Genomic DNA, 26,279 nt, shown 5'->3' with positions numbered 1-26,279 from the left:
TCATAATGGCCCAGAAATTCGGGTCGGAAGCTTCCCGCGGGTGCAAGCCTCCGGCCTGCACTTACCGAGCACGCCGGCTGTTGTGCTGTGGGCCCGTGTGGGATTCTGACCCTGGACCTGCTCCAACTGCCGGCGCGCAGTGCTTGCGTATCCCAGGGACGCAGTTAGTTCGAAGCGTCCCCTGGGATCACGTGGGCCATGGAGAGCCAATGGCAGCAGGGAATTTGCATTCATAGATTTGACAGAGACCTGTCAAATCTATGAATACAATTCAGCCCCAAAACATAACAAACTTGAAATAAAGTTTTTTAAAAAATCACATTTTTAAAATAACTAAATTACATAAAATAACTTTTAAACAATAATTTAAATTTTTGAAAAAATTAATTACAGTTTCTATCGGGGTTAAAAATAAACTTACCTTTCTTTAAAGTATTTAAAAATAATAAACCTGCGGAAAAAATGTTTTAATTTTACTTAATTCACCACTTACCTTGTTAAAAGCAGGCCTTGCGACTGCATTTTATAAGCGTAGTTGCTGGAGACTTACCCTCCCGGGAAAAAAACAGAAGTTCCAGGCGTAAGTGCTGCCTCCGGCGCACGCGTTCGACCTGTGAACCCCTTCCTTGAAGGGAACGGAAGTTCCGGTTTCCCGCGCATGCACAAAACCGGCACTTTCATTGGGCCTACGCGTGAGTACCCAGCGCATACTCACCCATGGGGACCCGAATTTCTGGGCCATTACAATTTTCTAAGTGCCTTGTTACCACTTCCTTAATAATGGATTCCAGAATTTTCCTGACTACAGGAAACTGTGCGCTATCCGGCACCCATGGGACCGAGCTACTGCCGTTTTTTTAAAAGCTCCGGATAGACCAGCGTCAATGTGATCAGATAGGAGCTTTTCATCGCAGTAACTGACCACAAACACTGTTGCTCAGCAACAGCTTGTAAACACTCGGCCCGTGGCTTGGAAGCGTCTCTGAAGCTGTTGCTAAGATACAGAGACGCTTTCTCGAGCCTGCCGTATCTGACCACAAACACTGTTGCTCAGCAACAGCTTGTAAACACTCGGCCCAGTAGCTTGGAAGCGTCTCTGAAGCTGTTGCTAAGTGACAAAGACGCTTTCCAGAGCCTGCCTGTGAAAAGCAGAAAAAAAACCTAACCAAAACGGCTGCTGATTTCTGCCGTTCGATCAAAGTTGCCGGACATTCAACTTCCAGATAGCACAAAGTTTCCTGTACTAATGTCTGGCTAACTGGCTAGTAGTTCCCGGTTTTCTCTCTCCCTCCCTCCTTTCTTGAATAGCAGTGTTTCATTTGCTACCTCCAAATCCACAGGGAACAGTTCTAGAATCTAGGGAAGTTTGGAAAATCACAACCAATGCATCCATTATCTCTGCAGCCACCTCTTAGAACCCTAGGATGTAGGCCATCAGGTCGTGTCCAAATCCGATGCAAAGTCGTGCATCCAGTTTTATTCTTATTGTACTCTTGAATGTTGAGGATTCCCAGGGCCACTCCTTCCTGACTGTATACCACTGTCGCTACCCCTGGTGGGTCTGTCCTGCCAGTGGAACAGGACATACCCAGGGATGGTGATGGGAGGAGTTTGGGACATTGGTTGAAAGGTATGATTCTGTAAGTATGACTAGTCTGTGGGACAGCTCTCCCAATTTTGGCACAAGTCCCCCAGATGTTGGTGAGGAGGACTTTGCAGGGCCGACTGGGCTGGTGTGCTGTTGTCGTGTCCATGGCCGGTGACTAGGTCGATGCCAGGTGGTCCGTCCTGTTTTATTCTTACTGTTTCTCGTAGTGTTTTTTTTTTACAACCGAGTGGCTTGCTGGGCCATTTCAGAGGGCAGTTAAGAGTCAACCATGTTGCTGAGAGTCTGGAGTCACATATAGGCCAGACCAGGTAAGGTTTCCTTCCCCAAAAGGACATTAATGAACCAGTTGGGTTTTTACAACAATCTGACAGCTTCATGGTCACAACTAACAATTCAAATTTACAAAATGGTGGGCTCTGAACTCAGACTGGGAGGAAATGGACTAATAACCCAGAGATCTATTAAGCTGTGTGTAACTCCAACATTGCCGTTATTATTTGTGCAAATATCAGCCACTAGATTCAAGCAAAGTGCAGTCTGAACACTGCAAGCAGCAAATACTTGGGACTCTGCAATGCAAAGCTACAGCATGAAATTATTCCTGAGAGTGTTAGAGGATCATCGCCCCCCCCCCCCCTCAATTCCAAATCAATGTGTGACATTAAGTTTTAGTAATTAAAATAAAATGTTCATGGGATGTGGGCCTCACTGACATTTATTGTCTATCCCTAATTTCCTCGAGAAGGTGGTGGTGCAGCTCGCTGGGCCATTTCAGAGGGCAGTTAGAATCAACCACATTGCTGTGGGTCTGGAGTCACATGTAGGCCAGACTGGGTCAGGACGGCAGATTTCCTTCCCTGAAGGACATTAGTGAACCCGATGGGTTTTACGACAATCCGGTAGTTTCATGGTCACGATACTAGCTTTTTATTCCAGATTTAATTAATTACCAAAACAGAGACTCTGACTGGTGAAATACTGAGCACCAATTATACTCCATCAGGTTATGTTGGAACGAAAACCAAAAGGAACTTGGATCCATCTCGAACATGGCACAATTTTGCAAAGTGTAGCTGAGCAGAGACACCTTGGTAATAACAACAGGAAACGCTGGAAAAACTCAGCAGGCCAGGCAGCATCGGTGGAGAGAGAAACAGTTAACGTTCCAGGTCGATGACCTTTCGTCAGTATTTTGCTATCGTATTAGAGAGACCTTGGTGTTAGGCCTCAGCTAAAGTATTGTGGACAATTCTGGAACCACACTTCAGGAAAGATATAAAGACAGGGGAGGATGTTACCAGGAATGAGGGACTTCAGTTATGAGGAGGGGTTGTAAAAGTTAGGACTTTCTCCTTTGAACAGAGAAAGTTAAGAGGTGACCTAATAGAGGTTTTCAGGATGACAAGAGGTTTTGATAGAGTAGAGAGAGAAAGAATATGCCCTCTGACGAGTGGGTCAATAAACAGAGGTGATAGATTTAAAATCATTGGCAAAAGATCTAGAAGTGAGATGGGGAGAAATTTTTTCCACTCAGTTGTCGAGATCTGGGACGCTCTACCTGAAAACGTGGTGGAAACTGATTCCATAATTTTTAAAAAAGGGAGTTGGACAGGTACTTGAGTATGAGGAACTTACAGGGTTACGGACAAAAAACAGGGGTGGGGGACTGAGTATGACTGCTCTTTCAAAGAGCCAGCACAGGCACGATGGACCGAATGGCCTCCTTCTGTGCTGTAAATCTGATTCGATGATTCATATATTGAGGCTGTAAAGCTCAACATATGCCAGCTAGGCCCAACTAGGTGCATAACTCGGGTCCAGACTTACACTACTTGGGGAAATATTAGTGAACTTATTAAAATGATTTGCTTTTCCAGTCCCACTCAAGCCCACACTTATCAAAACCTACTACTACATAGTTTCAAAACAGGCAGCAGAGTGAGTCAATATAACCTATACTCTCAAGCTAGAACGAGCACGGATATTCCTTCCTCCCCTTATACCAATCCAACTGGCACTGGACCGTTTCTTACCTGAGGTAGTATGCTGGATTTCGAGTTATCAGCCCAGACTACTTCAACCTTGCCACTAACATCAACACGAGACACCTGACCAACAGAAGGTTCCTAAAGGAGGAGAGAATTGTTCAGTCTAAATCCTGCTTTTCAAATCAAACACTACCTAGTTTCGTGAAAAATTGCAGGCTAGAGGGCAATGGACTGCTCCATCACTTCCCAGGATCAACCAAAGCCTCTGCACTCCCTTCAGCCAACAGCTTCCTTCATTATTTCACCATTTAAAAAAACATGCATGTTTGGAAAATAGCCCACATATTTCACAGTCACTACTATAGAATTTACAGCAGGGAAACAGACCATTTGGCCCAACTGGTCAGTGCTCCACACAAGCCTCCTCATACCTTACTTCATCTCACCTTATTAACAGATCCTTCTATTCCTGTCTCCCTCATGTGTTTACCCAGTTTCCCCTTAAATGCATCTATGCTGTTCACCTCAATACTCGCTGTGGTAGTAAGTTCAGCATTCGCACCACTCTGGGTAAAGAAGTTTCTCCTAAATTCCCTATTATTAGTGACCATCTTATATTTATGGCCCTTAGTTCTGGTCTCACCTGCAAGTGGAAACATCTTCTCTACATCTACCCTATAGAAGCCCTTCATAATTTTAAAGACTTCCGTCAGGTCACCCCCTCAGCCTTCTCTTTTCTAGAAGAGCCCCAGCCTGTTCAGTCTTTCCTGAGTTATACCTTTTAATGTTCTGGCATTATCCTTGTAAATCTATTACACTTTCTCCAGTGCCTCTATATCCTTTTTGTAATATGGAGATCAGACCAGTACAGAGTACTCCAAATGTGGTCTAACCAAAGTTCTATACAAGTTTAACATAAATTCTCGGCTTTTGAATTCTATCCCTCTAGAAATGAACCCCAGTGCTTTGTTTCGCTTGTTTTTTTTAATGGCTTTGTTGACCTGTGTTGCTACTTTTTTTATTCGTTCATGGGATGTGGGCGTCGCTGGCAGGGCCGGCATTTATTGCCCATCCCTAGTTGCCTTTAAGGTGGTGGTGAGCCACCTTCTTGAACCGCTGTAGTCCGTGTGGTGAAGGTGCTCCCACAGTGCTGTTAGGGAGGGAGTTCCAGGATTTTGACCCAGCGATGAAGGATCGGCGATATACTTCCAAGTCAGGATGGTGTGTGACTTGGGAGAGGAACTTGGAGGTGGTGGTGTTCCCATGCGCCTGCTGCCCTTGTCCTTCTAGGTGGTAGAGGCCGCAGGTTTGGGAGGTGCTGCCGAAGAAGCCATGGCGAGTTGCTGCAGTGCATCGTGTAGATGGTACACACTGCAGCCACGGTACACCGGTGGTGGAGGGAGTGAATGTTTAAGGTGGTGGATGGGGTGCCAATCAAGCGGGCTGCTTTGTCTTGGATGGTGTCGAGCTTCTTGAGTGTTGTTGGAGCTGCACTCATCCAAGCAAGTGGAGAGTATTCCATCACACTCCTGACTTGTGTTTTGTAGATGGTGGAAAGGCTTTGGGGAGTCAGGAGGTGAGACACTCGCCGCAGAATACCCAACCTCTGACCTGTTCTTGTTGCCACAGTATTTATGTGGCTGGTCCAGTTAAGTTTCTGCTCAATGGTGACCCCCCAGGATATTGATGGTGGGGGATTAGACGATGGTAATGCCGTTGAATGTCAAGGGGCGGTGGCTAGACACTCGCTTGTTGGAGATAGTCATTGCCTGGCACTTCTGTGGCGCGAATGTTACCTGCCACTTTTCAGCCCAAGCCTGAATGTCGTCTCGGTCTTGCTGCATGCAGGCATGGACTGCTTCATTATCTGAGGAGTTGCAAATGGCACTGAACACTGCAGTCATCAGCAAACATCCCCACTTCTGACCTTATGATGGAGGGAAGGTCATTGATTAAGCAGCTGAAGATGGTTGGGCCCAAGACACTGCCCTGAGAAACTCCTGCAGCGATGTCCTGGGGCTGCAATGATTGACCTCCAACAACCATCTTCCTTTGTGCTAGGTAGGACTCCAGCCAGTGGAGTTCCCCCCCCCCCCCACCCCGATTCCCATTGACTTCAGTTTTACTAGGGCTCCTTGATGCTACAGTCAAATGCTGCCTTGATGTTAAGGGCAGTCACTCTCAGCTCACCTCTGGTATTCAGCTCTTTTGTCCATGTTTAGGCCAAGGCAGTAATGAGGTCTGGATCCAAGTGGTCCTGGCGGAACCCAAACTGAGCATCTGTGAGCAGGTTATTGGTGAGCAAGTGCTGCTCGATAGCACTGTCGACGTCACCTTCCATCACAGTTGTTTAATGGTCCACCACCATTCACAACTGGATGCGGTAGGACTGCAGAGCTTTGATCTGATCCATTGATTGAGAGATCACTTGGCTCTGTCTATAGCATGCTGATTCTGCTTTTTAGCATGCATGTAGTCCTGTGTTGCAGCTTCCCTAGGTAGGCACTGCATTTTTAGGTATGCCTGGTGCTGCTCTGGCATGCTCTTCTAGACTCCTTATCGAACCAGGGTTGGGTCCCCTGACTTGATGGTAATGGCAATGGTAGAGTGAGGGATATGCCAGGCCATGTGGTTAGAGATTGTGGTGGAATACAATTCTGCTGATGGCCCACAGCACCTCATGGATGCCCAGTTTTGAGCTGCTAGATCTGTTCTAAATCTATCCCATTTAGCACGGTGGTAGTGCCACACAACACGATGGAGGATGCCCTCAGTGTGAAGACCAGACTTCGTCTCCAGAATGACTGTGCAGTGGTCACAGTTACCAATGCTGTCATGGACAGATGCATCTGCGACAGGTAGGTTGGTGAGGACTGTGGTATGTGCCTTTAATAGCCCCTGTGAGCCACTTGGGCTATATAAGCCTGTATAGTGTCTTGTATCTTTTAGTTCACCTCCAGACTTTGTTCAGTAAACACCTGTTAAGCCAACTCCTGCATTCCGTGTCTCCATTAACACACGGGTACAACAGTGGTGACGAATTGGAAACGGACTTACCTGCAATTCGGCAGCACCTCAAGGAGATCGATTCCTCAGACGAAGGTCGAAGAAAAAAAAAGAAAAAACTGTGGTTTCACCAGCTAGCCGGGCTGGTGGCAGGTTCTGCAATAATCCTTCCTGGGCGGCGGGCTGGGGCTCGATCGGCTGGCTCTGCAGCGGGGCCGAGCAGCGAAGGCGGCGGCAAACAGAGACGGAGGGTGGAGCACTCGGGAGACGGCCAGCGCTGCAAAGCAGGTCAGCGTTCGGACCAAGCAAAGGGAGGGAAATGTCCCAGAGAGTCCGGCGGGAACGAGTCTCCAACTATTAAAAATATCTGTATAAATAAAAACCGCGGAGAACAGCGTTGTCAGCAGCGGCGGGAAAGCGCGGGAGGCGCCATTTTTTCTCGGCAGGGAAGAAAGGAAAGCGCGGGAGGCGCCATTTTTTTTTCAGGATGCCTAAGACTGGCAATATTACTGCTTTCGATACTGATGTAGAGGATTGGACCACATATGTGGAAAGAGTGGAGGTATATTGCACAGCGAATGAAATAGAGGATGATAAAAAGGCATCGGTACTTCTAAATCTAATGGGCGCAAGGACATACGGGCTATTACGAAACTGAATCACTCCAGCCAAACCAATGGACAAGAATTTTAAGGAGATTGTTGATACCCTACAGGAGCACTTAAACCCAACACCGCTGCTGATAGCAGAACGATTCAAATTCTTCAGGAGGAATCAGCACAAGAATGAAAGTAACGCTGATTACCTCACCGAATTAAGGAAGCTGTCAAAGCACTGCCAATTCGGGGCAGGACTGGCAGATTCTCTTCGAGACAAATTCGTCTGCGGTCTCCGAAGTGAAGGAACACAGAAAAGGCTACTTTCTGAGAAAGATTTAACACTGGACAAGGCTTTCAGTGTGGCTGTATCATACGAAGCAGCAGTAAGAGGAGCTGCAGAGATACAACAAAAGCCACAGGACTTCGGCACCCATGAAATGACACAGGGTTTCGAGAGATGTTATCGCTGCGGCAGATTCACCCATGACCAGATGAACTGCTGGTTCAAGGACAAAGCATGCAGGCAATGCGGAAAGATGGGACACATTGCACGTGTATGCCGATCTGGAAACAAAAAATCCACTGACAGAAAAAAAATCAATAAGGAAAAGTACAGAAAGGTACAAATGATGACGGACAGTAGCTCCGAAGACCAGAAGAGCGATAGCGACTCCGGAAACAAGAGACTAAGCTGTCTCAAATTACATAATGTAATTGCCAAAGAAGATTACCAGACCATTTGGGTTACCATCACGATAGCGGGGTCCCCAGTTAAAATGGAGCTAGATACAGGATCAGCTCTGACCGTCATAAGTCGACGGGATTACGAGCGGCTATTTCCGCATATACCTTTGAAAGACACATCCATTATCTTGAAAACATATATGGGGCAGAAAGTATACCCCAGAGGGAAAATAAGGGTGCCTGTTGTATACAACAGCAAGGAAATACAGAAGTTGTATTTATACGTTCTGCAAGATGGTGGTCCACCGCTGTTGGGACGTGAATGGATCAGGAAGATACGTTTAGACTGGCACTCCATTCAAGCACTGACGGTGACCAGTAAGAAAAAAAATGATGATGACGTCATACCTGAACGATTAAAAGACATCTTGGCCAACGCCAAAGAAGTGTTTCAACAGGAACTAGGAACCTTGAAAGGCGTCACCGCCTCAATAAAAGTGGAAGATGTGGCAATTCCCAAGTTTTTTAAGGCAAGGCCGGTGCCATACGCAATTCGTCCAGCAGTCGAGGCAGAGCTGGAGAATTTGGAAAAGGCAGGCGTGTTATCCAAGATAGACTGGAGCGAGTGGGCAACACCCATTGTCCCGGTCATGAAGAAAACGTTGAATAATGATAAATCTGAACAGAGAAAAATTCACATCTGTGGGGACTTCAAGGTGACTGTAAACCCGGTCCTTCACACGGTACAGTATCCAAGATATTTTCACCTCACTACCCGGAGGGAAACGTTTCACCAAAATTGACTTGGCACAGGCATATCTACAGATGGAGGTTGAGGAGGCCTCTAAAAAGTATCTCACGATAAACACGCACAAAGGCCTGTACCAGTACAATCGACTGGTTTTCAGAATAGCATCAGCTCCAGCTATCTGGCAAAGAGCTATGGAGCAAGTCCTGCAAGGGATTCCGGGGACTCAATGCTACCTAGACGACATCCTTGTAACAGGAGAAAACGACAACGAGCACCTTGCCAATTTGGAGCAGGTGCTCACCAGGCTGAGAGAACAGGGCCTACGAGCAAATCGCCCCAAGTGCGAATTTTTCCAGAAACAAATATCATATTGTGGCCACATAATTAACGAAGAAGGGTTGCATAAGTCACCTGAAAAAATTGAAGCGGTCATAAAAGCCCCAGCACCTGAAAATGTCTCACAATTAAGGTCATTCCTGGGACTAATAAATTACTATCATAAATTTTTACCGAACTTGTTAACTGTTCTGCACCCTCTAAACGGGAGTAATTTGGAAATGGAGCGAAGACTGTAAACGTGCCTTCCATAAATGCAAAGGCTTGATCACGTCCAAGGAAGTTTTGGCTCATTACAACCCATCACTGCCAATCAGACTGGCGTGCGATGCATCCCCTTACGGCGTAGGAGCGGTATTATCGCATAGATTCCCTGATGGCTCGGAGCGGCCGATAGCTTATGCGTCACGCTCATTGAACTCAGCTGAGCGTAACTATGCCCAGATCGACAGGGAAGCAGTCAGCCTGGTATGGGGAGTGAAGAAATTCAACCATTACCTACACGGACAAAAATTTACCTTGTTGACTGGCCATCAACCCCTCGTCTCCATATTCAACCCTAAAAAGGGCGTTCCCATTATGACAGCGCAAAGGCTACAGAGGTGGTCCCTTTTCCTAGGGGCACACCAATAGGACATAGAATACAAAGGATCAAAACAGCATGGAAATGCTGACGGCTTATCACGTCTACCGTTGCCAACGGTAGAAGAGGCACCTACAGTGGACCCAGTGGAGATGTTCCACTCAACCATAGTGGAATGTCTACCAGTAACAAATTCTACCATTGAAAAGGAAACGAGAAATGACCCGACTCTCACGAGTCTCCGATTTAACGGTGAAGGGATGGCCAGCACATGGCGAACCACTGTTGCCAGCATTCTCGCAAAGAGGAGAACAGCTGTCAGTGTGCCGAGGAACCTTGATGTGTGGATCCAGAGTGGTGATTCCACCCAAACTCCAGGATAAAGTGCTAAAGGAGCTTCACGAGGGGCATCTGGGTGGAGTGAAAATGAAGAACCTAGCCAGAGCGTTTGTGTGGTGGCCAGGTATCGATGGAGACATCGAAGAAATGACCAAGGGCTGTCTAGGATGCCAGAAGGTCCAAAACGCCCCACCACAAGCCCCTCTACATCCATGGGAGTGGCCCTCATCTCCATGGCAAAGGGTACATATCGACTTTGCTGGTCCATTTATGGACTCAATGTTCTTAATCGCGGTTGACGCACACTCCAAGTGGCCGGAGGTAATAAAGATGTCCTCCACCACCACGGAAAAAACCACAGTATTAAGGACCATATTTGCCAGGAATGGGCTGCCTGAACAGATCTGTTCTGATAACGGACCGCAATTTGTGTCCGAAGAATTCAGGAAGTTCTTAAAAAACAATGGGGTTAAGCACTACACGTCCGCCCCATACCATCCCGCCACCAATGGATTGGCTGAAAGGTTTGTCCAGACCTTCAAGGCCATAAAGGCCATGGGTAATGAAGACATAAATCTACAGCATAAGGTAGATAACTTCTTGTTTGCATACAGGAATGCAACACATGTGGTTACAAACCAAACTCCCACCGTGATGTTTTTCAATAGAAGACTAAGATGCCGGCTGGATTTGATCAAGCCAAACATCAGAAGGGACGTAGAGAACCGGCAATTTCAAGGCATGAATGAAAGGCCAACGAGAACCTTCCAGATACGTCAACAAGTTTTGGCCCGGGACTACCGTACCGAGAAATGGTAGCCTGGAACTATTTGCACACGACTAGGGCCGCTGATGTATACCGTGGATATTGGAGAAAGCATAATAAGGCGCCATGCTGACCAGATCATAGAGTCATCCGAAAAGGGACAACCTACACCACAACTCTATACGCCTAATGATGAAGCAGAGATACCCATAGTATCTACCTCCGATCCGGTGATACTGGAACCAGATGAACCCGACACTGGCATTCAAGCCGAATCGACCTTGCCAAAAGAACCTACTACACCACCGAAAACTACTACACCACCGAGGCGTTATCCGGACCGAGTCAGGAAGCCTCCAGAGAGACTGACTTATAATTGATTAACTGCAGCAAATGTGTAGATTATTGTTCTTGTAAACATGTTAATTAATGTACTGGTTGTCTAAAAGGGGAGGAATTGTGGTGTATGTGCCTGTAAGAGCCCGTGTACTGTAATGCCGGTAATGGCCACTTGGGCTATATAAGCCTGTATAGTGTCTTGTATCTTTTAGTTCACCTCCAGACTTTGTTCAGTAAACACCTGTTAAACCAACTCCTGCATTCCGTGTCTCCATTAACACACGGATACAAGAAGGACGAGGTCAAGTAGGTTTGTCCCCTCGTGTTGGTTCACTCACCACCTGTCGCAGGCCCAGACTGGCAGTTATGTCCTTCAGGACTCGGCCAGCTCGGTCAGTAGTGGTGCTATCGAGCCACTCTTGGTGATGGACATTGAAGTCCCCCACCCAGAGTACATTGTGTGTCTTTGCGACTCTCAGTGTTTCTTCCAAGTAGTGTTCAACATGTAGGAGTATTGATTCATCAGCTGAAGGAGGGCAGTAGGTGTTAATCAGCAGGAGGTTTTCTTACTCATGCTTGACCTGAAGCCATGAGACTTCATGGGGTCCGGAGTCAATGTTGAGGATTCCCAGGGCCACTCCTTCCTGACTGTATACCACTGTGCCGCCATCCCTGGTGGGTCTGTCCTGCCGGTGGGTCTGGACATACCCAGGGATGGTGATGGAGGAGTTTGGGACATTGGTTGAAAGGTATGATTCTGTGAGTATGACTAGCCTGTGGGACAGCTCTCCCAATTTTGGTACAAATCCCCAGATGTTGGTGAGGAGGACTTTGCAGAGTTGATTGGGCTGGTGTGCCGTTGTTGTGCCCATAGCCGGTGCCAAGTTCGATGCCGGGTTGTCCGTCCGGTTTTATTCTTACTGTTTTTCGTAGCAGTTTTTTACAACCGGGTGGCTTGCTGGGCCATTCCAGAGGGCAGTCAAGAGTCAACCACATTGCTGAGAGTCTGGAGTCACATATAGGCTAGACCAGGTAAGGATGGCAAATTTCCTTCACTAAAAGGACATTAGTGAACCAGATGGGTTTTTATGACAATCCGATAGTCTCATGGTCACCATTACTGACACTAGCTTTTTATTCCAGATTTATTTAATTAACTGAATTTAAATTCCCCAGCTGCCGTGGTGGGATTTGAACTCTGGTCTCCGGAACATTAGTCTAGGCCTCTGGATTACTGGTCCAGTAACAACTACTATGCTACCGTTCCCGTATCTGTACCCCTCGATCCCTTTGCGCATCTATCCAGTTTAGATTCTATTTTCCGAGTATGTGGCCTCTTTATTCTTCCTATCAAAATGCAACACCTCACACCTATCGACATTGAAATTATTTTGCCAATTACCCCCCCATTCTGCAAATTTATTAATATCTTGTATTTTGTCGCAGTGCTCCTCAGTATTAACTACACCTCCCAATTTGGAGTTGTCTGCAAATTTTGATATTGTACTTCTGTTGAGTCCAAATCATTTCTACAAATGTTGAACAATAGTGGTCCCAGCACTGATCCCTGTGGAACATCACTTCCCATCTTCCGTCAGCCTGATTAACTACCTTTAACCCCCTACTTTTGGTTTTCTGTATTGTAGCCAGTTAACCCAGGAACAGCAGTGGCACAAACCTCTGCTTTGTGAACCATACCATCAATCCAGGAGCTTAATCTACAACACATGGACCACTTTAATTAATTAAAATTTTAGAACGTTGTTCAGGCGCAGCCTCAGGAAATTCAGGATCACAGCACCCTGGAGTGCTGTTGATTTCATGTCCGAGCAGGACCACGTCTGTCAAACAGGGTCTCCGTCACTAATCCAAATGGCTTCCTGTAGCCGTATTTGAATTTGCTGCTTTCTCCATTTGAAGTAGTAGCTAGTAAAATGCCGCTTTTCTCAACAGGGTTCAACTAGAATAGGTAATGCACGAATGCTAATATTATGCACCATCGACTTCAGCATCTCAAGCCTCACTGACTCCTCTAATTACAGTAGGAATACTTTTTATATGAATAGACAAAGGGCACTAGATATATAAACAAATACTAGCTACCCAGCTCAGCATTCCTTATTTTGCAGGATTTGAAGTCACCATTATTTTGAAAATAAGAAATCCAATTAAAAATACACACTGTTCCAATTAGTCTCATCAAAACACATGCTGCCACTCGAGAATAGGGAATAATTTCTACATTACCTCATTGTCCTTCAGCGTGGCTCGCCCCTCTTCCACATTCCCAATGCGGATCACGATATCGGTGATGCGGAAGTGGAAATCCGGATGATCAGCAATGTCGTAAACACTAATATCCTCCTCGTGGCCCAACAACTGCAATTTTAAACAAAGTTTATTTGAGCGAATGGAACTCGAGCATCCTTTTTCCATCTCAGTTTTCAGTTTGTACCTCTCCCAGTCTGCTCTAAACTCTATATAGTTAGCCTGTTGCAACAGTTACCAGCAGCAAACATCCACAGCAGAAGAAGTTATGTTACAGCGATACAAAGACCTGGTTAGACCACACCTGGAGCACTGTGAGCTGTTCTGGGCACCACAGCTTAGGAAGGATATATTGGCCTTGGAGGTTTACCAGAATGATACCCAGACTCCAAGGATTAAATTACAAGAGGAGATTACACAAACTAGGGTTGTATTCCCTGGAAGTTAGACGGTCAAGGGGTGATTTGATTGAAGTTTTCAAGATATTATGGGGAACAGATAGGGTAGAGAAACTATTTCCGCTGGTTAGGGAATGTAGGATTGGGGGTATAGTCTAAAAATTAGAGCCAGACCTTTCAGGAGTGAAGTTAGGAAACACTTCTACACACAAAGGGTGGTAAAAGTTTAGAACTCTCTTCCGCAAACGGCAATTAATGCGGAATCAATTGTTAATTTTAAATCTGAGATCGATAGCTTTTTGTTAACCAAAGGTATTAAGGAATATGGGGCAAAGGCAGGGGTAGAGAGTTAGGTTGCAGATCAGCCATGATCTCATTGAATGGCAGAACAGGCACGAGGGGCTAAATTGCCTACTCCTGTTCCCATGTTCCTAAAATGTCACTGTGCTGCCAATCGCAGCCGGAGGAGGACTGACGTGTTACCGACACAGCAGGGTATCCCTCTGAAGAGTAAGGGACATTGTTGGGCAGTGTCAAGGGGGCTTTCATCTATATCCCTGGCATTATCACTTTGTCTGATTGCTACATCAATTTACAGCCCCAGATGACTCCTGCCAACATGAACAATTTGCAGACTGCAATCTTGCCTTTCATGCTTTAGCCCCTCGAGCCTGTTCTGCCATTCAATGAGATCATGGCTGATCTGCAACCTAACTAACTCCATATACCCACCTTTGCCCTATATGCTAAAAAGACTTGATACCTCAGTTTAGAGTGCAATTGGGAACGTGGAGAAGGGAAATGTCGTAAATGAACAAGTGGTGGATGTTGCAGTGTAAAGAGCTTTGTATCTAACCCATGCTGTACTTGGGAGTGCATTCAATTTTATTAGGGAAAGGGGTCAGGATTTTTCTCTTCCTTCATTTCTATCCTGATGAATCATATGTATTAAAACAATAGTACAAAGTAAATTAATTAACACTGCAAGTGTTGGATCTCCAGGACTAAACTCCACAGGTCTCTCTCATGAACAGCAGTGTCTCAATCCCTACACCCCAGGACTCCACTGAGCAACTATCGACATAGACCGGGCAAGGTTTCTTTCTATTTGCTTGCTTTTATTTCCATTGAGTTTTAAAGTACCAATATGTGCAATCTCAATCTGCAACATCTTTTAGCACTTCCTAGATTTCTAAAACTTTCAGCATCCTCAAAGTCTTTGTTAATAGCTAATCTTTATCCAACAACCAAGGACCAGCAACAAAACACACGTGCAGAGTTACAATATAAGTGCGACACAAATTACTCACCTCGATCTCGGTGCCATTTGCCTTTGGTTTGAACCACTTCACTGAGCACGTCCGGCCAATGTGGTCCACTGACTGTACAACTCCATACACACCGACTTCCTGAGGACCTTGAGCTTATAGGAAACAGTGAGTTTTTTATTTCTAGTTAGTATTCTGAACAAAACCCCACTTGCAAAATCACCACAGCATTTGCTCAGATCAGAGGTCATTTTGTACTTGTGCACAGGATATAAGAACACAATAATTAGGAGGAGTAGGCAATAGGGTCCTTTAAGCCTGCTCCACTAATATGATTTAATTGCCCCAACTTCCAAACAGCCGATTGCAATATTTAGAATAGGCTGCCATCATACAGAAAATAGAAATCCACGGCAAGACACATCCTTTCATACAGTTCATGGCAGGGTCGCGCTGTGGTGCAAATCAACATTAAAGTACATATCTTCCAATTTATGTAAATTTTGTTTGGTGTACATATGCAGGCTGAGGGGAGGCTCTAGAGCCTCAACCAATGCTGCACAAAATAGTGACTAGGCAGACACCAGTTGCATTAAGGGAGTGTTGCATGGTGATAGATTAAACCAAGACACTGTCTGCCTACAAGATGCATATCAAATACCCTGGCAGCATTCAAAGAGCTGGAAGTTCTCCAGATGTCTTGGCCAATATTCCTCACTCAACTAATATCTCAAAATAGATTAGCTATCATCACATTGCTGTCTGCGGAATTTGCTGTTTTCAAAATGGCTGCCACGTTCACCGATACTAGTAATTGTGTTTCGGTGAATTCATTGTATTGGCCATCTCGGCTCTTAACCAACCTCTACCGTCACCATCACACCTCTCCACTTATTACCTCCAGGTCCTACTTCTCCAGCGCAATGGAATTATTAGTGACTCTCTTATATTTATGGCCCCTAGTTTTGGACCTCCCCACAAGTGGAAACATTTTTAAGTTTTGTGGTAAACCACTGCTAACTCTGTACAGGTCCGGGCATGTCTCCGCCCCTGGCTGCACCCCTAAGCCCGGGTATAAAGGTGACTCACCACCCTTCCCCCGGGAGCTCTTAGGATGGATCCACTAGCAGAGGCATGCTCCAGTTCTTAGTCAATAAAAGCCTACTTCGTATAAGTTCAACTCGTAGTCTTTGGTGTTGTTGATAGTGCATCAATTTTATTGACTAAATTTTCGACATGGAGCAAATCTTGAAGCCGGAACGTTTAGACCAGATGCAGCCAATAACTTTGAACACTGGCTGAGCTGTTTCGAAGCCTTCCTGGAGGCCTCCAGCACTACCGTCACTACAGATGACACGAAACGGCTTGTCTTGAACTCACGGGTGAGCCACCGAGTCTACTCGATCATCCGAGACGCCACAACTTACACGGCCGCCATCGCGACGCTAAAGGAATACGTGAGGCCTCTTAACGATGTCTACGCCAGACACCTCCTGGCTACCCGAAAACAGCGCCCCGGGGAATCGGGCGCCGAATATTTACTGGCACGGAGAGTCCTCGGCCGGGCCTGTAATTGCAAAGCGGTGACGGCCAAGGAATGCACGGAAGACCTGATCCGAGACGCCTACGTAGCCGGCATCAGGTCCAACTATACTCGGCAGAGGCTGCTGGAACAGAGGGGGCTCGACCTGCAGAAGACGGTGGCCCTCGCTAACTCGTTAGACGTGGCCCTCCAGAACATGGACGCCTACCCCCCTGACCGGATGGCCACGTGGATGTCACGGGAGCAGCCATCTTGGGACCCAGTAAGGCCACAAGCCGCCAGCAGCCCAACTACAGCTGCAATGACCAGAGGCCAGAAATGCTACTTCTGCGGCCAGGCCAAGCACCCCAGACAGCAATGCCCAAAGGACGCGACCTGCTCCAAATGCGGCAAGAAAGGCCACTACGCGAGAGTGTGCAGGGCGAAATCGACCCCCAATTCCAGCAGCGCCGCGTGTGAACCGTGCAGGCCGCCATTTTGGACCCCACCAACCACGTGAGAGCCGTGCGGGCCGCCACTTTGGGCACCACCAGCCGCGGGGGAGCCGCCATCTTGGACACCATTTCGGGACCAGGCCCCCGGCGCGGGCGAATACTACAGCGACCCACCGACCTCGACGATGGCCTCCATCACCCTGGACCAATCTAGGCCCCATCAACTAGCCAGGTCCATGATGAACGTAAAGGTAAATGGCCATGCCACAAATTGCCTTTTCGACTGCGGAAGCACGGAGAGCTTCATCCACCCCGACACGGTGCGACGCTACTCCCAATCGGTTATGCACACACGCCACCAGGTCTTTATGGCTTCAATGTCCCATACGGCGGACGGCGGCGGCTACTGTGTAGCGACTCTGACAGTGAACGGCGTGGAGTACAGAGATTTTAAATTCCTCGTCCTGCCACAGCTCTGCGCTCCTGTACTGCTAGGATTAGACTTCCAGTGCCATCTGGAGAGCGTCACGATGGCATATGGCGGGCCCCTGCCCCCACTTAGTCTGCAGCCGGCAGAATTTAAACAGCGCCGCACAAAGTATGCAGCCTGTCCACCCTGAAGGTCAAACCACCCCCCCCCCGTTGTTCGCTAACCTCGCCAAAGACTGCAAGCCAATTGCTACTAAAAGCAGGCGGTACAGTGCCGGGGATAGGAGCTTTATTAAATCAGAAGTAGAAAGACTCCTGAGGGAAGGGATTATCGAGGGCAGCACCAGCCCATGGTGAGCCCAAGTGGTGGTAGTGAAGACCGGCGAAAAACAGCGCCTGGTTATTGATTACAGCCAGACGATCAATCGATACACGCAATTAGACGCATACCCACTTCCCCGCATATCTGACATGGTCAACCAGATAGCACAATACCGGGTATTCTCAACGATTGATCTGAAGTCGGCATACCACCAGCTCCCCATCAGGGCTGAGGACCGCCAGTACACGGCCTTCGAGGCTGACGGTCGCCTCTACCACTTCCTCCGAGTCTCCTTCGGCGTCACCAACGGGGTCTCGGTCTTCCAAAGGGAGATGGACCGGATGGTTGACCAGAACGCGCTGCAGGCCACCTTCCCCTATCTAGACAACGTCACCATCTGCGGCCATGACCGGCATGACCACGACGCCAACCTAGAAAAATTCCTCCATACGGCCCAACGGCTGAATCTGACATACAACAGAGAAAAATGTATGTTCCGCACCACGCGCCTCGCTATTCTTGGCTGCGTGGTGGAAAACGGAGTCATCGGCCCCGACCGAATGCGCCCCCTCCTGGAACTACCCCTCCCCCACTGCCTAAAAGCCCTGAAGAGATGCCTAGGGTTCTTCTCTTACTATGCCCAGTGGGTGCCCAACTATGCAGACAAAGCCCGGCCCCTCATCAAGTCAACCTCCTTCCCCCTGACGGCAGAGGCCCGTGCGGCCTTCACCCTCATAAAAGAGGACATTGCGAAGGCCACAATGCACGCAGTGGATGAGTCCATCCCTTTCCAAGTGGAGAGCGATGCATCCGACTTCGCCCTAGCCACAACCCTTAACCAGGCGGGGAGACCCTTGGCCTTCTTTTCACGGACCCTCCAGGGCCCCGAAATTCGACACTCCTCAGTTGAGAAGGAGGCCCAGGCGATAGTGGAGGCGGTACGGCACTGGAGGCATTACCTGGCCAGTAAACGTTTCACCCTGCTCACTGACCAACGGTCAGTAGCATTTATGTTTAACAACAGACAAAGGGGGAAAATCAAAAATAAGATATTGCGGTGGAGGATCGAGTTATCCACCTACAACTACGATATCTTATACCGGCCCGGGAAACTTAATGAGCCCCCAGATGCCCTATCCCGTGGGACATGTGCCAACGCACAAGTCGATAGGCTACGGACCCTCCACAATGATCTCTGCCACCCGGGGGTCACCAGGTTCTTCCACTTTATTAAAGCTCGCAACCTGCCTTACTCCATCGAGGAGGTCAGGACCATGACCAGGAACTGCCAGGTCTGCGCCGAATGCAAACCGCATTTTTATAGGCCAGACAGGGCACACCTGATTAAAGCCACCCGCCCCTTCGAACGTCTCAGCGTCGATTTCAAGGGGCCCCTTCCCTCCTCTGACCGCAACACGTACTTCCTCAATATTATTGGCGAGTACTCCAGTTTCCCCTTCGCCATCCCCTGCCCGGACATGACCAGCGCCACAGTCATCAGGTGCCTCAACGACCTGTTCGCCATATTTGGCTTCCCCAATTACATCCACAGCGACAGGGGCTCGTCGTTCATGAGCGACGAGCTGCGCCAGTACCTGCTCGAGAAGGGCATAGCCACGAGCAGGACTACCAGCTACAACCCCCGGGGTAACGGACAGGTAGAGAGGGAGAACGCAACGGTGTGGAAGACCGCCATGCTCGCCCTAAAATCCAAGGGCCTCCCAATCTCCCGCTGGCAAGATGTCCTCCCCGATGCGCTCCACTCCATACGATCACTGCTCTGTACTGCCACAAACGCCACCCCTCGAGATGATGTTCGTCTTCCCCAGGAAATCCACCTCGGGGACATCACTACCGCCATGGCTGACGTCTCCGGGACCCGTCCTGCTCAGGAAACACGTGAGGAGCCATAAGACGGACCCCCGGTCGAAAAGGTTCACCTCCACGCCAACCCACAGTACGCCTACGTGGCGTATCCTGACGGGCGGGAGGACAGAGTCTCAATTCGAGACCTCGCACCCTCAGGTACCACCCGAAACACCATCGATCACCATCCACTACCTCTACCCACCACCACTACCCACGACGCACCACCGGGGTGTCTACCACGAACTGACGACATGCCGGTGCCATCCCTACCCCGAGAGGATGACACGCCAGTGCTCCGTCCCACGCGAGAAGCGGCCGCGGGCAAAGAACCGCCGCAACCGGCACCACGAAGATCATTACGGCAGACAAGACCCCCGGAGAGACTTTCGTATACGAACTTTTGAAACACTTCACCCCGCCGGACTCTTTTTTAAACGAGGGGTGAATGTGGTAAACCACTGCTAACTCTGTACATGTCTGTGTGGTAAACCACTGTTAACTCTACAGGTCCAGGCATGTCTCTGCCCCTGGCTCCACCCCTAAGCCCGGGTATAAAGGTGACTCACCGCCCTTCCCCCGGGAGCTCTTAGGATGGATCCACTAGCAGAGGCATGCTCCAGTTCTTAGTCAATAAAAGCCTACTTCGTATAAGTTCAACTCGTAGTCTTTGGTGTTGTTGATAGGGCAAACTTGATGCCCTATCAAGTCACCTCCATCTTCTCTTTTCTAGAGGAAAGAGCCCCAGCCTGTTCTGATAAGTATATCCCCTCAGTTCTGGTATCATTCTTGTAAATCTTTTTTGAACTTTCTCCAGTGCCTCTATATACTTTTTATAATAAGGATACCAGAACTGTGCACAGCACTAAGTGTGATCTAACCATGGTTCGACACAAGTTTAACATAACTTCTCTGCTTTTGAATTCTATCCCTCATGCTTTGTTTGCACTTATGGCCTTATTAACCTGCGTCGCTATTTTGTGATGTGTATCCCTAGATCCTTTTACACCTCTACCCCATTTAGTCTTATTTTTCAAGTAGGTAGCCTCCTTATTCCTACCAAAATGCACTACCTCACATCTATATTTGAAATTAATTTGCCATTTACGCACCCCTTCTGCAAGTTTATTGATGTCTTGTATTTTCTCGCAGTCCTCCTCAGTATCAACTACAATCTGTTCATGGAATTTTGTTTCCTCTATCAGGGATGCCCAAACTTTTGTTTTGGAAGAGCCTCATGGGCCATATACAAGGTTTAACTTCATTTTCCCATTAATTTGCATAATCTCAAATTGCTGATACTAAAATTCATCTTGGTGTCTGATTTGGGTGCAATCTACTAAGGAGGCAACATAGCTGGACTTTCAGGGCTTGGGACTGCATGTGAGCCATGGGCCATCGTTTGTATACCCTGTTCCATATACACATCAGAAGCTGCTGAATTATGAAGCTACCAGCCAATTACAAGCTCCAGAGATTCAATGTCAAACCAAAAGAGGAGGAGGAGAAAAAAAGAGACGCAGTGGGGGGGGGGGGGGGGGGGGGGGGGGGGAGGGGAAGAGAGAAAGATAAACTATTAGTTTTGACCTCACCCCTGTCGCCAGTATTCCTACGTCACGGTTTCCTTAAAATACCTTCTCCTTTGAAACTTAACATTCCTCCTCTTTTCACGATGGTTGCAACTTGCTGGAATATAGTTCCCTCAACAGGTGGACCGATCGACCTCTGTTTAACAACTATCCAAAAAAAGTAGCACCTCCATCAACGCAGCGCTCTCTGAGCACTGCACTGGAGTGCCAGCCGAGATTACCTGTTTAAATTCTGGAGTGAGGTTGGAAACCACACCTGACTGAGGAGAAAGTCCTAACAGTCAAATTGACAGCTATTCAGTGTTAAAGGTGCTTTTTTGTCCATTTATTTACCCATTAATTTTAAAGAGTGAACTCTCAAACTACACTAGACACTTACCACGTTTATCCAGCACGAAGTCGCCAGGGCAGAACTCGTTATTATCCACATGATGGACTGGCAGCAAGTCATTAGATCGAATATTTTTCTCAACTGAACCATCCTGCCACATCACATCCACACTGGTGCTGGTTTTCAGAATCTCCACAGCAATTCTAGGAGAGGATTGAGAATTAGAATTTGGAATTAACCAATTCACACAATGGCAGCGGGGGCGGGATAATGATAGCAGGGGCTCCAAGTTGAGAGCAAGAGGCTGACTCATGTCAGGGAACAACAGCAGGTTTTGATTTATAGATCTTGGTTGCCATATACAAGGAAAAACTAGAAGCAGAGAACTCACAGTTGAGCCCAGACCTAATCTACAGCTTGTGGACCGTGGGGGCTTGGTGGGCTTAGTGGCTGCAGTGTGTTTGCTTGGTTATGTTGAAATAACCAATACAACTATACACTTAGTGAAGGAGGCTGGGCCACATGGCAGCTTGATGAGTTGGGTTACAGCTGCTTGGCCCACGGTAGGTAGGAGTTACCACCTTGGGGGATTTAATGAGGCCAAGAGACTGTGCAGCCATGGGGGGTTGGCATAAAGGACTTGTTGAAAGAAAGAGCAGCTGGGAGAGTTTGTTTCTGGTTTAAGTTAGAGATGTTACCTTTACTAGTATGTGCCGCACAGGGCGAGGCAAGATCGGACATGGCAACGGTATCTTGGAGAATTATATTGGCCAACAAAGTGGAAAACAACCAATTGGCAAGGAGAATAAAAATTAATAGTTGATCAACTCCACAGTGCCAGTAGACGCTACACTAAAAGCCATGAGGAGACAATGCAGGAACAGGGAGGCCATTCAGCCCCTCTAGTCTGTTCCACCATTCAATTAGATCGTGGGTGATCTATACCTCAACTCCATTTACCTGCCTTTTCCCAATCTTCCTCGATAACCTTACCCAACAAAAAACCATCCATCTCAGTCTTAAAAGCGCCAATTGTCCTCCAGTATCAAGTCTTTCAGGAGAATGGTCCAGATTTCCAATGCCCTGTATGTGGAAAAAGTGCTTCCTGATTTCACTCCTGAATGGCCTAGCTCGAATTATAACATTTTTCCCCCTTGTTCTATATTCCCCCACCAGAGGAAATAGTTTATCTATTCTATCTAATCTGTTCATTTTAAATACCTCCATTAGACCACCCCTCAATCTCCTCAAGTCAAGTGAATATAAGCCAAGTTTATACAGCTTCTCTTCAATTTAACCCTTTAAGCCCTGAACTAAAATCCTCTTCAACCCTGACCCCCAAAAACTGGTAGCCTCTCCCTCTGCACACTATGTTCTCTCTCCCACGCCCCCACTTTAAACATGCTTACCTTCACAGTATGGAAAAACCCATGCTGACAAGTTTTTAAAACAAAAATAGACACTTTTCTAAGCCCTACTTATTGGAACAAGGCTACAAATCTTCTTGTTCTTATTGACCATGGAGAAAGAGTGGCAAAACATTCTAGTCCACCCATCACGGCACTGCTGCAATAGTGCTCACCTAAACTCAAGCAAATGCGCAGCCTCAACCTCAGCCGATCTAATCTTTCCTCATAGCTAAAATTCCCCAGTCCTGGCAACCTTGTAAATCTCCTCTGTACCCTCTCTAGTGCAATCACATCTTCCCTGTAATGTGGTGACTAGAACTGTACACAGTACTCTAGCTGTGGCCTATCTCGTGTTTTATACAGTTCTAACATAACCTCCCTGCTCTTATATTATATGCCTCGTCTGTATCCCGTACGCCTTCTTAACCACCTTATCTATCAGTGGACATGTACTCCAAGATCCCTCTGTTCCTCTACACTTCTCAGTATCCTACCATTTATTGTGTATTTCCCTGCCTTGTTAGCCCTCCTCAAATGCATTATCTCTCACTTCTCTGGATTGAATTCCATTTGCCACTTTTCTGCCCACCTGACCAGTCCATTCTGCAGTCTACAGCTTTCTTCCTCCACTATCAACCACACGGCCAATTTTTGTATCATCGGCAAGCTTCTTAATCATGCCACCTACACTGAAGTCTAAATCATCGATATATACCATAAAAAGCTAGGGACCCAGTACGGAGCCCTGCGGAACCCCACTGGAAACAGCTTTCCAGTTACAAACATCCGTCAGCCATTATCCTTTGCTTCCTGCCACAGCCAATTTTGGATGCAACTTGCCACTTTCCCTTGGATCCCATGGGCTTTTACATTTCTGACCAGTCTGCCATGTGGGACCTTGTTAAAAGCCTTGATGAAATCCATGTAGACTACATCAAACACGCTACCCCTCAATGACCCTCCTTCTTGCCTCCTCATAAAATTCAATCAAGTTAGTCAGACTGACCTTCCCGTAACAAATTAATGTTGGTTGCCCTTGATTAATCCATGCCTTTCTAAATAACGAGTAATACTGTCCCTCAGAATTTCTTCCAATAATTTGCCCCCCGAGGTTAAGCTGACTGGCCTTGAATTACTCGGTTTATCCCTTTCTCCCTTTTTAAATAATGGTACAATGTTAGCAGTCCTCTGGCACCACATCTGTAGCCAGAGAAGATTGGGAAATGATGGTCAGAGCCTCCACTATTTCCTCCCTTGCTTCTCTGAACAGCCTGGGATACATTTCATTTGGGCCTGGTGATTTATCAAAGATGCTAAACCCCTTATTATCCCCTCTCACTATGTTTATCTCATCTAATATTTTATACTCTTCCTCCTACAATGTCTGCATCGTTCCCTCTCGTGAGGAGACGCAAAGTATTCATGAGAACCATACCCATGTCTTCTGCCTCCACAGCCCTGTGTAAGATTTTCTCCTACTCTGTCCTAAATCTCAACCATTGAAAACAGTCTGTTTCTATCCAATCTGTCCCACCCCTTCACCAATTTAAACACTATCAAATCACCCTTAATCTCCACTGTTCCAAGAAAACAGCTCCCCCCCCTCCCAAAGTCTTTCTTCATACCAGACCGCATGCCAGTGAATCTATGCTGCCCTTCTCCAAAGCCTCAAAATCCCTCCTATAGTATGGAGCCCAATACTGCACACACTACTCGAACTGTGATCTTACGAAGGTTTTATATAGATTCATTACATTTCAACTATTATATTCTATACCTCTTACCATAAAACCCAGTATTTCATTAGCATTTTAATTGCCTTAGCCACTTGAGGTGCTGTTTTTAAAGTCCTGTGAACCAGAACCCCAAAATCCCTCTGCTCCTCCACATCACCCAACCCATTCACCCAAATTAGAATTACTGTAAATATGTTTATTTTTATTTATATAAAAGAACCACCTCACATTTACTGACATTAAATTCCCATCCGTCACTTTTTTGCCCATTGCACCATCTTATCAAAATCCCCTGCAGCTCCCTTTGGCCCTCAATTATTTACCGTGCCTCTTCTTTTGATATCTTCAAATTTAGACACCACTCCCTCTAGCGCCATATCCAAATCATTAATGTACAGTGAACAGAAGCGATCTCAACAGAATTATGTGGGACACCAGCACCAAATGTCCACCCACTGAGAAACTGCCCTTAAAACAGCTTTCACTCGATTCGAAAACCTCAGGTAATCCCACTAGCTTTCAAAGGAAGAATGAATGTTTTGGCAGCTCTCAAATACTTTAAAAATACTTGTGTTCTTGGTGAACGGCTTTACTCAGTCACGTTTGTCTTCTTCCAAGCAGTACAAAAAAAAAAAAAGTAGGAAGCTGTTAGTTTTCTCTGTGCGCATGCACGTTCCCATTGCAACAGCCCTCCCCTTCTCAGACTGGTAGAACTTTTCAAACAATTGCAACTTAAATTAGCCAGCCAGCTGCAGGAACTCGTGAATAACTGAAGGTTCCAAGGATTTTCTCTCCCGCACGCAGTGTGCAGTCCTCGTATATAATTAAGACAGAAAAAATACACTCAAACTCAGCCCGATTCTAATTGAGTGGCAGGACAGCTCAAGGAGTTAAAATGACCGACTCTGATCCTGCCTCCCTAGAGCCATAGATGTGCATATTCCAAATGTGCTTAGAGCAATAACCAAAAGACCAGCACAAACAAGCTCTCATTATGTCGGCACACATTGCCTGTCAACTTTTTCCTTGATAAATTCATATCTCCACATTTCTAATGTACACTAGTGGAAATACTGCATCACCACCAATGGTGAGAGGTGGAATTAGAATCATTCAATAGTACAGCACAGGAGGCCGTCATTCAGCCCATCGAGTCTGCGCCGGCTCTCTCGAAGAACAATCCAGTTAGTCTCACTTCCCCAGATCCCTGCAATTCTTTCCCCTTCAAGTATTTATCCAATTCCCTTTTGAAGGGAATAAATGGGTCGTTTTCCGAGTGGCAGGCAGTGACTAGTGGGGTACCGCAAGGATCGGTCCTAGGACCCCAGCTGTTCACAATATATATTAATGATCTGGACGAGGGAATTGGATGTAATATCTCCAAATTTGCAGACGACACAAAGCTGGGTGGGAGGGTATGCTGTGAGGAGGATGTCGTGAAACTCCAGTACGATTTGGACAGATTGGGTGATTGAGCAGAAACATGGCAAATGCACTATAATGTGGATAAATGTGAGGTTATCTACTTTGGTGGCAAAAACAGGAAGGCAGATTATTATTTGAATGGCAATAGATTGGGAGAAGGGGAAGTGCAAAGAGACCTGGGTGTTATTGTGCACCAGTCGCTGAAGGTAAGCATGCAGGTGCAGCAGGCGGTTAAGGCGGCAAATGGTATGTTGGCCTTCG

The 26,279-nt window shown here is 47.0% G+C and overlaps 1 protein-coding gene across 5 annotated transcripts in view; it reads right to left on the bottom strand.

Moving 5' to 3' along the window:
* Nucleotides 1-26,279, bottom strand: part of ube2o (ubiquitin-conjugating enzyme E2O) — a 133,168-nt gene that overhangs the window by 29,628 nt on the left and 77,261 nt on the right. For all 5 annotated transcript variants that reach the window (XM_085964045.1, XM_085964047.1, XM_085964043.1 and 2 more), the window contains 4 exons: nucleotides 21,497-21,651; nucleotides 14,977-15,089; nucleotides 13,248-13,379; nucleotides 3,643-3,735 (listed from right to left, as the gene is read on the bottom strand). In XM_085964045.1, coding sequence (XP_085820171.1) covers nucleotides 3,643-3,735; nucleotides 13,248-13,379; nucleotides 14,977-15,089; nucleotides 21,497-21,651 — 493 coding nt within the window. The remainder of the gene's footprint in view (nucleotides 1-3,642; nucleotides 3,736-13,247; nucleotides 13,380-14,976; nucleotides 15,090-21,496; nucleotides 21,652-26,279) is intronic.

The sequence above is a fragment of the Somniosus microcephalus genome, chromosome 21 (assembly GCF_052327205.1).
Source record: "Somniosus microcephalus isolate GS21.2 chromosome 21, FLI_Smic_1.0, whole genome shotgun sequence".
Lineage (NCBI taxonomy): Eukaryota > Metazoa > Chordata > Chondrichthyes > Squaliformes > Somniosidae > Somniosus > Somniosus microcephalus.
This window is presented reverse-complemented; position numbering and strand designations above follow the sequence as displayed.